Source organism: Oryctolagus cuniculus, chromosome 11, assembly GCF_964237555.1.
Source record: "Oryctolagus cuniculus chromosome 11, mOryCun1.1, whole genome shotgun sequence".
NCBI classification, from domain to species: Eukaryota; Metazoa; Chordata; class Mammalia; order Lagomorpha; family Leporidae; genus Oryctolagus; species Oryctolagus cuniculus.
The window spans coordinates 114,337,080-114,349,472 of NC_091442.1; the positions used below are offsets into that span (position 1 = coordinate 114,337,080).

The 12,393-nt window shown below is 66.2% G+C and overlaps 1 protein-coding gene across 11 annotated transcripts in view; it reads right to left on the reverse strand.

Annotated features, from left to right (window-relative positions):
- Positions 1 to 3,073: 3,073 nt before the first annotated feature.
- Positions 3,074 to 12,393, reverse strand: part of ELFN2 (extracellular leucine rich repeat and fibronectin type III domain containing 2) — a 46,738-nt gene continuing 37,418 nt past the window's right edge. For 8 of the 11 annotated variants that reach the window (XM_070052900.1, XM_070052901.1, XM_070052903.1 and 5 more), the window contains 2 exons: positions 7,168 to 10,132; positions 3,074 to 6,726 (listed from right to left, as the gene is read on the reverse strand). In XM_070052900.1, the coding sequence (XP_069909001.1) occupies positions 5,523 to 6,726; positions 7,168 to 9,653 (3,690 nt within the window). In that variant the 5' untranslated portion in view covers positions 9,654 to 10,132 and the 3' untranslated portion in view covers positions 3,074 to 5,522. Of the gene's footprint in view, positions 6,727 to 7,144; positions 10,133 to 12,393 lie in introns of all 11 variants that reach the window. The other 3 variants (XM_070052905.1, XM_070052906.1, XM_070052907.1) reach the window with 3 other exon arrangements.

A 12,393-nucleotide genomic window follows, 5' to 3' on the forward strand; every position in this document is an offset into this window, starting at 1 on the left:
GGGGCAAGGGCGCTGGGCAGGAAGACTGGGGCTGCCTGGGGACATGCAGGAAATAGAGGGGGGGAGGCGGCAGGTGGCTGGGCTGTCCTGTGGCTCTTCAGGACACTTGCAGGGGACAGAGGACCAGCCGGGGCTCACCAGAGGGAGGGGAGGGGCCTTCCCAGATGCCTCCACAGTGCAGCTGACCCTCGCGGATGCAGAAGGGAGCAGGAAGCACAGCCCAGGCCAGGGCCAGCTCCCACTGACCCAGGCCCCGAACTGCTGAAAGCCATGGTGTGACGTCACTCATTGAGTGGCATCTCAGTCCTCAAGGGGCCACTTAAAGCAGCCTTCCAGCAATCCAGGCTGAAGCCGGGAGCCTTCCTGGAGGAGGAGTCTGTCCTAGTTGGAGTACAAGAGTCTGAGAAAGGTACAAGAGGGATCAGGGGACGGGAGGCAGCTGGGGCCGAGCTCTGGGCTCCGTGTGAGCTGAGTTTGGGCAGTGCAGCCTGCAGTCAGTGCTCGGTGCTCCAGCTTCGCAGCTGGGCCAGAGGGGCCAGGTGTGCGTCTCTCAACTGCTGGGGAGGGGCAGGGGGCTCCCAGGTGTGGAGCGCAGGGCAGCAGGCAGCAGGGGGCCAGGACAGGGTCCTCAGGCCAGGCCTGGAGCAGGCCTGGGGAGGGCAGGGAGTCCCACAAAAACTTGACCCACCAACACAGGAGGCGGCCAGCCTGGGAGAAGCTGGACCTGGGGCTGAGGTGCCCAGGGCCCTGCCCTCAGAGTCTGGATCCACCTGCGATCCAGACTCCCCAGAGCCGCCCCAGGCCTGAGGCCCCTCCTACGGGCATTTCTGGAGGAGAAGGTGGCCCTGTTGCTGAGAAGAGGGCGGGGCGGGGGCTGAAAGACGGGCTTGAGCTGAAGAACTACACGAGGAGGAAGTGCCTGCCCACGTGGCCGGCTGCCAGGCCAGCCCGAGAAACAGGGACCAGGGAGCACCTGCAGACCGAGGCCTGGCAGCACGCAGGGAAGCTGGGGGCCACGCCCCCGGGGGGCTGGGGGCCTTCTCCGTGGGGGCCTGAGAAGCCCCAGGGAGAAAACATGTCTGGGTTACAGAGGCTCCTGTCAGCCAGTTGGGGAGGGGGCCATGGACCCCTGGAGGAGGCAGAAGCAGCTGCCCCTGCAGCCCGGATTGAGACAGCAGCGCCCCCAACAGGAGGGCAGCACGCAGGAAGTGTAAACGGGGTCCTGCCTGAGGTGGGCCATGTGCCCTGCCCCCCACCCCCGCCGTGCGTGACCCACCCGCCCTGCAATGCAAGCTGGGCACACTGGTTGGGCCACCCGTGTCTGCGGGGACCCGGCTTCAGCGTTGCTGGGTTTGGGGCTCTTTGTTGAAACTCTGCAAATCAATGGAGCATTCAAAAAGGAAAGCAAACACACGGCACCTGCGGGTGAAGCCCAGGCCGGTTAGCAATGGCCTTCATCACGTTCGCAACCAGCATCAGCCTGAGCCCAGAGCCCCTGTTCCCGCCGCAAGTCCGACTGGCTACATTTCTGAATGGACTGGCTACATTATGAACAGACTGGCTACATTATGAATGGAAGGACTTTCCCCTTGTTTTTGTGAAACCTACAAGGTGAGGGCTTTGCATTGGTAGCTTAGTGGATCTGAGTTCATGGTTAACCTTCAATGTGATGGAAGCCAGTAAGTGCATCAGAGGCAAAGCCAGCCGTCCCCACACCCCCGGCACCTGCAGGTCTCCCTCCCCCAGGGAGGCGGGGTCCTGGGCAGGCGAGGGCATGGACTCAGACTTGGCCCAGCCAGTCTCACACCTCCGTCTCCCGGGGTCAGGTGAGTCCTTCCGGCCTGGGAGCTGCTGGAGTGACATGTGGCAGAGCGTCACGGGTGGACCGTGGAGCAGGGCGGCTGGAGCTGCAAGGCCTGTGACAGCCTGGTCACTGCCCCCGCTTGGTATACACACACACGTCCCTCCCTCCACCTCCTCCCAGGGCGCCAGCTCGTTCTGGGAGTTCCCTCAGGCAGGAAGAACCGGGGCTGCATGGGGACCACAGAGGGAACAAGGAGAGGCCGTGGCCAGGCCACAACTATGTGGGGGAACACACACTATGTGGGGGGACACTCGCTGGAGACAGAGTACCAGCCAAAAATCCACTGAAGAAGGGGTGGGTGCCCAAAGCCCCGGGCCTTCCCAGATAGTCCCCACAATCCCACCGACCCAAGAGGAAACAGGAAGTCCAGCCCTGTGGGCCACCAGAGCCCCCAGGGCCACAGCTCCCCCAGCCCAGTCCCAGGGGCTCCACTCAAAGAAGCCCTCTAGTAATCCAGGCTGAAGCCGGGAGCCTTCCTGGAGGAGGAGTCTGTCCTAGTTGGAGTACAGGAGTCTGAGAAGGGGGCAGGAATGCTCAGGCTCTGGGGATGGGAGGCAGCTGGGGCCGAGCACTGGGCTCCGGGCTCCACGTGGGCTGAGGTCTGGGCAGTGCAGCCTGCAGTCAGTGCTCAGTGCCACAGCTCATGGCTGGGCCAGAGGGGCCAGGTGTGTGTCTCTCAACTGCTGGGGAGGGGCAGGGGACTCCCAGGTGTGGAGCGCAGGGCAGTAGGTGACGGCGGGGGGCAGGTCTGGAGTGGGTGCCAGGAGGTAGGGGGCAGTTTCCATAAGAACCTGACCCATCACTGCAGGGGCAGGAGGCTGGCCTGGGAGAACCTGGCTCCTGGGAAGCCGCTGAAGCCCTGAGGTGCCCCCACATAGCCGTCCGCCGCCACCCAGGGGGCTGAACCCGGAGCGACGGAAGCCACAGGGCAGAGGGACCCCAGGTCTGGGGCTGGGCCTCAGGACCTCTGCCTGCCACCTGGGGGGTGCTGGCGCCCCAGTGCTGCAGCGCCCGGGGACCCTGGCCTCCTGCTGGCCGCCCTGTCTGCCAGAGTCCTTTTCCCCTTGGATGGATTCAGAGACCACTGACTTCTTCGGTCCCACGCACGGGGCTCCCGTGAGAAGGGGACATGGAGGGGTGACCCCATGACCCGGAGGGGGCCAGGGGCCAGTCTGGGGTGGGATGGAGGACATTCAACACAGACCTTGGTCCCGTTGTTTTAAATAAGAAATTTATTGCAAATATAGAAATTGATTCTCTCCATACAGGAATCTCCGAGTTGAGGAAAACAATTTCGTGCCATTCAGTTTAAAACAGGAATGGGGGGGGGGGAGGCAGATATGGGGAAGAGAAAATAAACCAGGTCACCCCCTAGAAGAAGAGAAGGAGAGGGTTCAGGGCCCCCCAAGAAAGGTCCATACACAGCTGGGGTTCCCAGGGTCAGGGGCCAGGGCCACGGCCCAGCTCTGCAAGGCTCAAACCAGGTGCCAGGCCGCGGCGCCCCTGGGGGCTGGCGGCTCCCAGGAGGGGGCAGACAGACAGGGAGAGAGCGAGGAAGTGTGGCCACCCCTCCCTGGCCCCCAAGCCCCTGCCCCAGCCCTGTGCTTGTCGGCAGAGGGGCAGGGGAAGGAAAAGGGCCCGGATCCTCCCCCTCCCCCTGGGACCCCCCTCTTCCTCTCCCAGGAAGTGACTTTTAAATGGGCGCAGGGGCGGGGGGCGGGGCAGCCTCCAGGGAAAGCAGGGAAAAGCCTGGTTCTGTCTTACAGGTGGGAGGGTGCGGGACGGAGCCATCATGACCTGGTCTGAGGCAAGAGCAGGGGGGCAGCAAGGCCACGCCCCCTCCCCACCCCCGACCTCTACACGGGCCTCAGTGGGCAAGGCCTCGGCCTGGGGCGGGGCAGGGCCTGGGGGCGGGGCGTCAGACATCCCTGGCTTCCCACCCCCGACCCTGCCTGGCCACCCCCAACCCTGGCCCCTCAGTGCCAGGAGCGGGCAGCGGCAGGCGGTGGGGTGGCCAGAGGTGCCGCCTCGGGGACAGGCAGCCTCTCCAGCTGTCCCCCCCGTCACATCCTCTGAGGGGCACGCCCCAGCCTCCCCAGCCACCCCCACCCCCACCCCGCGGAGCAGTCCCTGTCCTGTGTCTGACCTCTGACCCCTTCAGGCTGGCGTCGCTCTGCCTGGCCCTCCTGGCCTCTGCCCGTCACGAAGGGTTTATCCACCTGGGGTTTCCCGTGCCTCTGTCTCTCCCAGGGTAAACTTCCTGGGGCAGGGGTGTGGCAGGGGGATGTTGGTGGTCCTGGGAGAGCGAGGTGCCTCTCTGGGGCAGCCCAGGCCTGGCCACCTCTCACCCTAGCCACGGGCACCCCGGCCTGGGCACTGGGCCCTAGGGGGCTGCAAAGGTGAGGAGCCCCTCCTGGGGAGAGGAGAAGCCCAGGGCGCTGAGGTGGGGTCCACTGAGACTTCGCTTCCTCCCCCACCCCAGCCCTGCCCGGCTCAAAGCTGCAACTGCCGGAGAGCACAGCAAAGCTGGGCATGATCTCCTTGGGGTCCAGACAGCCCGGGTGCAGCCCCCACACCTCCTCCTCCGGCCGGCTCACCCCCATCACCCCACTCCTCTGCGCCCCCATCCCCTCCCTCCTCTCAGCACCCACCCTCCCACATGGCACTCCCTCTGTCTCTCGTGAATGTTTTGCTCGGGACAGAGATGGACACGTGCCGCCAGGTGGGGTGTGCTCCAGAGAGGCCTGGCCTGGGCGGCTGGGAGTCTGGCTCAGGTGGGGGACCCGAGGTGACCTGGGTCTCCAAGCCTCCCCAGTAGCCTGCGGTTTCTCAAGGTCTCCTCCCCACAGACAAGATGGCGGCTGACAAGGAGGAAGCGCCCCAGGGGGTGGAGGGTGGGGGGCAACCCCTCTGTGAGAACCCCACCTGGGGCCCACCCCGCTTCCCTCCCTCAGGTCCCAAGCCTCTCCCTCTTAGCCTCTCTGCTCGGCAGCACAGCCAAGCCCCCGCTGGCCTCGCCAGACGAACCCCTGGGGAACTGGAGCGAGGAGCCCCCTACGGTGTCCTGTGCTCAGAGGTCAGCTCTAGGGACCTCACTGGGGGCCCACCCTCCCTGGCCTGGGGGAGGAAAAGAAGGGAGGAGGGAGGACAGGACTGAGCAGGGGACAGGGGAGGTGGGTGTGGGGCAGGGCGGGGTTGGGTGGCACCTGTTTTGGGTCCCTTGCAGAGCTGGCCCCTCCCCGGGTTCAAGAGCTGCTCGTCAGATCACAACAGAGGCATCTGGGGAGGCGGGGCCGGGGAGTGTGGACAGACTGGTACATACACGACAGGTGTTTGCTCAGAAAAATACAGTGAAATCGTCATGCAAATATAACAGGGAGTCTGCTCTCGCACGCGCGCTCCCCCAGCTCGCCGATGGGGTGTGAGGGGGGCGGGGGCGGGGGGCTGCTCTGCATGCCCTCGTCTCCCCAGCAGCACAGTCTGTCATTGCCAAGGTCACCTGCAGAGCGAGCCCTGGGTTGGGCCACCCCTGGCTGGGCGTTGAGGAGAGGCCTGCCCCTAGGGGTGATACGAGCTTCCCTGGGGGCCCCCGCGGTACGGGTCTGTGTCCTACCACAGGCCCACCCTCACCCCAGCCACCCCCCGCATCCCAAGCAGCCTATGTGGGTGACAAGCAGGAAGCTGGGGGCTCCCGCCAGGGTCCAGGGGAGCCGAGGGGCAGGTGGACAAGGCCTGGAGCCGTTGTCCCCGGCTGCCACTCAGGAGTGAAGGGGCCCCAACTCTGGGTCCTCAGAATCCTGACTGGACCGCTGGAGACCCCCAGGTCTAGCCCCGGAAGCCCCCTCTCCTCCCTGCAGCAGGACCCTGCCCTCTGCTGCCGCCCACACTCACAGCCCCAGAGCCCAACCGCCGCGCTCTGGGCACCAACTGCCAGGCATGGGTTGCCATGGCGACAGGCTGGCTGGGGGAGGGGGTCCACCGACCCAGCCCGCTTCCTGCCCCCCACCCAGGGCACGAGGGGCACCTCACTGTTTGTGCTTTGTTCGATGTTGGGTGGGGGGTCAGAAAGGGGGAGTGGCGTTGCCATGGGGACAGGGGGTGAGGCAGAGATGCAGAGGCAGCCAGGAGGGGGCAAGGGGAGCCCTCCTTCCGCCGGGCAGGCGGACACCTCCCCCGGATCCCACTGACAAGGGGCACCAGGCCGGGGACAGGCAGGAGTCCCCGCTACATGCCACCTCCCCGCAGCCCCCCAGCATCCCCGCTCTCTGCTGCCCTTCTGGGGTGGGGAGGGGTCCCGGAAGCCCAGAGAAGCTCGGGGGACAGGGGCGTGGGGGCCTGCACCTGAGAAGCCGTGGGAGCCGGCCTGCCCACAGCCCAGCCAACAGGCAGCTCCCCGGGTGACGTGGAAGACACTTGAGGGGGGTTGGTGAGCTGCCCCCCTGCCTCTGCTCCTTCCCTGCTGGGGCCCTCTTTCTCCTCCCAGGTGCTGGCGTCGGGGGCAGAGACGCTCCCGGGGACACGAATCGCAGCTCCACGCTCTGGGAGCACAGCCATGGATCTTTCTAGAAAGGAAAAGCACCTGCCTGACTCCCAAGTCCCCAGTCCCAGGAGACCACAGCTTCCAGGAGGGTGGGAGGTGGAGGCGGGGCGGGGGGGGAGAGGGGGGAGGAAGGGGGAAGGCAGGGGCACAGGGGAGCCGCTCAGGGCTGGGGAGTTGGGGGACCGAGACTGACCTGCTGCGTGACCCTGGGGTCGTCACGTCCTCTCTCTGGGCCTCGTTTTCCCCACCCACAAAGTGGAAGGAGGCGATTCCAATGTCACGTCCATCAGGTGCTACGTCTCCAAGTGACCTGTGCCCCAGTCTGGGGGGGAGGGGTCCCCCTTCAGTCCACCTCTAGCCCAGTCTCCTCTGCCCCTGAACCTGGCCCCGGCTCCAGGCCCGCAGACCCCAGCCCCTCTCTCGGCTGCCTGGCCTGCCCCCACCGCCCCGCCCCCGGCACCCCGCGCCCCGCCCCGCACAGCCCGGCAGAGTCCCTGGGCAGCACAGTAAAGACGACTGGTTTCGGTATCAGTCTGTAAACTTTAAGGAAAATGTGTCTTTGTTTTCCTGTCCGTTATTGTCGGGTGTTGGTTTGTTCACAGTCAGGTGGTGGTCAGGTGTGTGTGCGTGGGTGCGTGCGTGCGGGTGTGCGTGTGCGTCCACTCCTGGGCCTCGGCCCCTGGGCAGCCCCGCCCGGTCGCCCGAGCCTGTCTCCCGCCCGCCCGCCCGCCCCCTCCGACCTCACCGGGCAGGGGAGGCTCACAGCTTCTGCTGGGCCGAGACCCCCTTCCAGTAATCCAGGATGTCGTGCAGGTCCTCGTCCTTGGCGAACTGGACCTTCTTGCGCAGGGCGTGGCCGGCGGCCATGTACACCTCCTCACGATGGTGCTTCTTGTAGGGCCGGAAGCGCTCCCAGATCTTGTGCGTGCTCTCGGACGAGTACTCGGGGCTGGACGAGTACCCTGAGTAGTAGTGTCTGGGGGAGAGCTGCGAGTAGGTGGAGTCTCGCTTGGAGCGGGCCAGCGGCTTGAGGAAGGACACGCGCTGGCTCAGGCTGTCGGCGCCCTCCTCATAGTACAGGGCGGGGAAGCTGTGCCGGTGCTCACTGCAGTGGAAGGCCGGCTTCACGGCCAGGTGGTGGATGCCCCCACCCCCGCCGCCGCCACCGCCGCCGCCGCTGCCCGCGGGCACCAGCGGGAGCCGGTCCAGCGGACTGTTGAGCGGGCTGCCCTTCTCGATGTACTTGGAGTCGCCCTTGGCCAGCCCCGCGGCGGCCAGGTGGTCGGGCACGTCCAGGCTGAAGACCTTGGCGCTCTTGATGGAGCCGCTGGAGGACACGCTGCAGGTCTTGCGGGCCACGGCGGCGTCGGCGCTGAGCTGGCGCTGCAGCGGGTGGTGGGAGGCCTCCTTGTAGGGAGGCGAGAGGAAGCTGGGCCGCTCCAGGGCCCCAGGGGCGGCGGCAGAGGCGGCGGCGGCAGCGGCGGCAGCAGCCCCCCCTGCCGGGAGGGACTGGCACTCGAAGGCCAGCTCGGGGTCCGCACCGCCACCACCGCCGCCCCCCAGGAAGGAAGCCGAGTCCAGTTTGAGGGCATCGATGCAGTTGTTGATGATCTGGTTGACCTTGTCCACCTCCTTGGCGATGGTGGAGATCTCGGCGGCCGAGCCCTGGCCGTTCTCCAGGTCCGGGAGGTCATCCTCGGGCCGGGCCAGGCCGTCCCCACCTGCGCCGGTGCGTACCTCGATGTAGTTGCCCTTGGTGGCCACCTTGGGCGTGTCCAGCCCCGGCTCGAGCCCCTTGGCGGCGGGCAGCTTCTCGCCGATCATGGAGGGGATGGAGGCCATGCGGGCCACGGGCAGCACGGGCGGCTCACCCAGCTTCTGCGCCGCGTGCACGATGGAGCCCGCGTCCACGTCGGCGCCGTAGCGCATCTCCAGGATGGTCTTCTTGACGTTCACGGCCTTGTGCTTCTCCTCCTGCAGGCGCCGCTTGCGCAGGCAGTAGTAGACGGCTCCCAGCACAATGACCATGCCGAAGAGGCAGCCCAGGATGGTCATGATGTAGTGCGTGGTGGTGGAGGTGCTGGGCGCCAGGTCGCCGGGGACGGGGTCCCGCGTGGTGAAGGTCAGGCAGGTGTGGTTGAAGCGGCGGCTGTTGCGCAGGGAGGTGACGCAGAAGGTGTACTCGGTGTGCGCGCGCAGCTTGTCCAGCGTCACGATCTCCTTCTTGTTCTTGAGCGTCATGACGTCGGAGAAGTAGCTGCTGTTGTACTGCACCAGGACGTACATCTTGCTGTAGGGGTGGGGGATGGTGACCACCAGGGTGGCCGAGGTGAAGGTGACGGCGTGCAGCTTGATGGCGGGCCCGGCCGACGCGTCCGTGGTGGACGAGGCGGGTGGCTCCACCGAGAGGATCTCGTCGGGGTTGAAGCCGGAGTTCTCGTCGGGCTCGCGCTGGGCGTCGGTGGAGTAGGGCGTGGGGTGGCTCACGGGCCGGGCGGGCAGCGAGCCGTTGCGACACTTGGCCTGCAGCACGGTGATGGCGTTGAGGCTGTGGTAGGGCCGGGGCACGAGCAGCGGGTAGCCGGCGAACTCCCGCGGCGACTCGCACTGCAGGCGGTCGTAGTTCTTGGTGACGTTGTTGAAGATCACCAGCCAGGCCAGGAAGCCGAACAGGTCGCACTCGCAGTTGAAGGGGTTGCCGGCCAGCTCGCACACCATGAGGCTGGCCAGGCTGGCGAAGGTGGCGCCGTCGAGGCGGCTGAGGCGGTTGGAGGACAGGTCGATGCTGATGAGGCCAGGGCACTCGGAGAAGGCGGCGGGCGTCACCAGCTCGATGAGGTTGTGCTGCACGAACAGGAACTGCAGGCGGCTCATGCCCCGCAGCATGCCCTCGGTCAGGTTGCTCAGCCTGTTGTAGCCCAGCTGGAGCACCTGCAGACTGGACTGGCCCAGGAAGGCGCCGTCCTCAATGTAGGAGATCTCGTTCTTGGTGAGGTTGAGGTCGGTGAGGTTCCCGAAGCGGTTGAGCGAGGAGTAGAGTACAGCTTTGAGCTTGTTCTCGTTGAGCCGCAGGTCGTGCACGGTGCTGTTGATGTGCTGTGGGATGGTCTCGTAGGGCGGCTGGTTCTGGCTGCAGATGGCCAGCCACACGTAGCCCTTGTCGCCCTCGATCAGCCAGCAGTCGGCGCGCACGCCGCCCGGCCGGCACACGCACAGCAGTGCCGCCGCGCACAGCCCCAGGCGCAGCATGGCGCCGGCCTCGGGCCCTTCGAAGGCTGCCGGGCTGCCGCCGCCGGGTGCAAGGGGCCGAGGTGCGGGCGCAAGGGGCGGCTGTCTAGCGGCCGGAGGTGGGGGCTGGCAGCACAGTCCTCCCTGGGGCCGCCACCATCTTGGGGGCGACCCCCAGCACGGGGGCCCCAGGCGAGGTGGGCTCGGCCGGTGCCGGCTGCTGGGGGAGGTGCCTGTGGGGGTGCTAGGAGCAGAGGTCGGGCCTGGCCACGGACAGGGCGGGCAGGTTGGCAGTGTCGCTCCTCGCCTCCTGCCGGGAAGGCGCACGGAGTCTCTGGGCTTGATTTCCACTCCTCCTCCTCCTCTTCCTCCGCTGCTTCCTCCTGGGGTCCGGGCTCAGCACTTCAGAAACTATTCCTGCAGGAGGCTAGAGTGCAGCAGTGCAGAGGGCGCGAGAGAGACGAGGGCAGGCAGGCAGGGACCCATCTGTCACCTGGTTCCTGGAAGGCAGCGTGGAGAGGAGGCGACAGATTAGCGCGAGGCCCGGGCAGCCCTTCCATGCCAGCGCAGGCCCCCGGTGTCTTCTCCACACCCCCTCCCGGAGGCCTGGGGGCCAGCAAACACCCTGGGGTGGAGGGGGGGCGGTCCCTGCCACAAAACAGAAGGGAGGCCGGTGGTTGGCAAGAAGGGGAGGAGGGGGAGGGGGAGAGGGGGAGGGCGGCGTCCGAGGACAGTGGGCAGAGAAGGCAGAGGTGGGCAGTGGACAGGACGAACAGGTGCGTACGGGCACACACACGTGCCCAGAGCACCGGCCTCCACCCTCACCTGCCGGGGCTCCCTAGCACAGACTCGGACAGAAACACACACAGACACGCACACACCTGTGACCTGTGCACACGACACGCAGGCCCCTACATGTCCACGCACCCAAGTGGGCATCCCCAAGTCCAGATGAAGCAGCAACACGCCCAGCAAGATGCCTCCTTTCTTTCATGCCCAAAGATAAATAATTCATTTGTTGTGTAACTGCTCTTGTTCCAAAAATAATTCCCTTGTCTCAGCTTCCGGGGGGAGGGGCGCAGAGCATCACGGCTGTGGGTCCCCCCGAGCAGGGGACGCCGTGGAGGCCGGGGTCTCCTGCGTGGGGAGCGCTCACCCGACAGGCAGAGTCCAGGGAGACAGAATACAAAGGTCTGGGAAGCCGGCTCTTCCCGCCGTCACCTCCCCAGTGGGCTTCCACCAAGGACCCTGACCCCGGAAGGGCTCCTCCGGCCTCTGCAACAACACGGCTGAAGCCCCGAGTCCTCTTCCACAGCTGGAGAGTCACAGGCCCAGAGAGGGACAGGCACTCGCCCCAGGTCACACAGCACCACGTGAGCCAGGATCAGGGCTCCCGCAGCACCAGGAGAGCCCAAGCCAGGATCCAGGAGGCCTGCAGCCCCACCCACCCCTGCCAACAAGTCTGGTAAGTGGCACCATCTCTTTGGGTCGATTTCCACATTGCAGAGCGGGGACCAGTCCATTTGATGGAGGACACACTGCCCAGACACAGGGCTCAGAGTTACAGAGGAGGCAGCACGGGGGTCCCAGTCTGCACCCCACCTGCATCAACCCTCACTTCCCAAGTGGGGAACCTGAGCCCCAGAACAGGGTGGGGCTTGCCTGGGTCTCACAGCAAACTGCATACAGACCCGTGGCCCGATCCTGGCTCCGGCTCCCACCTGCCCTCTCGTCTACGCCAACAGCTCAGTTCTCCCTCCCTCTGCCCTCGGCAAGGCCAGGGGTGTGCAGACCGGGCCAGAGAAACACACGTTTAGACAAAGGAAGCTGGAGACCGCCACAGCCACCTCCACCGCCTGCCTCTCCACCTGGGAAACACCAGGAAGCAGAGTGCTTTAAAAAAAAAAAAACTGTAACCTTTGCCGTCAAAGCAAAACCAATTCACAGCACTGAGCCACAGAGGGCTGGGACAGAGGGCAGGGAGGCGGGGTGGGGACAGAATCCCAAAAGCAGTCGGGGCAGGCGTTTCCGCTGAGGCGGCGGCAGGTGCACAGGGGCGCAGACGGCTGGCTGGCTTCCAGGCTGATGCTGCGTCAGAGGCTGTGAGGACTGGGACCTGGGAGGCCAGCCTCGCACCTCCCCAGCCCCTGCAGGCCCAGCGTGGGGGCTGCCCGGCCAGCAGACAGCGGGCGCGTCCTTGGCTGTGCCCCGCACAATTCTCAAGGCTGGCAGAGAACTGGGCTTCCCGTCTGGTGTGGCCACTGAGCCCTCCCGCGGGCAGCCCAGGCCGGTCCTTACCCTGCCCTGGGCCTCAGTTTCCCCTTCCGAAGACAGCAGCGCCTCAGGGATCTGTGAGCCAGCCCGTCCCAGGGCCCCCCACCGGCTCCCAAGCGCGGTCCCTCCTCCTTCTCCTCCTCCTCCTCCTCCTCCTCCTCCCCCTCCTGCTCGGTCTGGCAGTGTCTGGGGACCTCATTGGTATGCAGGTGCACGCGCAGGTGTGCGGCTGGCTCCGAGAGGCGATGCAGGGGTGCTGCTGACGTGTGCGAGCAGACCGGGTGCGTGTGCACAGCGCGCGTGCACGCGTGGCTGGTTATAGGAAGACGTGCTCCAGTGTGGCAAGGGGGGGGGGAGGCGTCCATGACAGGCAAACACTGGTGTGCACGCCAAACACGCCCGTGCGCCCCCATGCACAGCTGTAGCCACACACACATGCACGCACGCACACGCCCCCCTCTCTCCCCCTCTACCCACACCTGAGTTG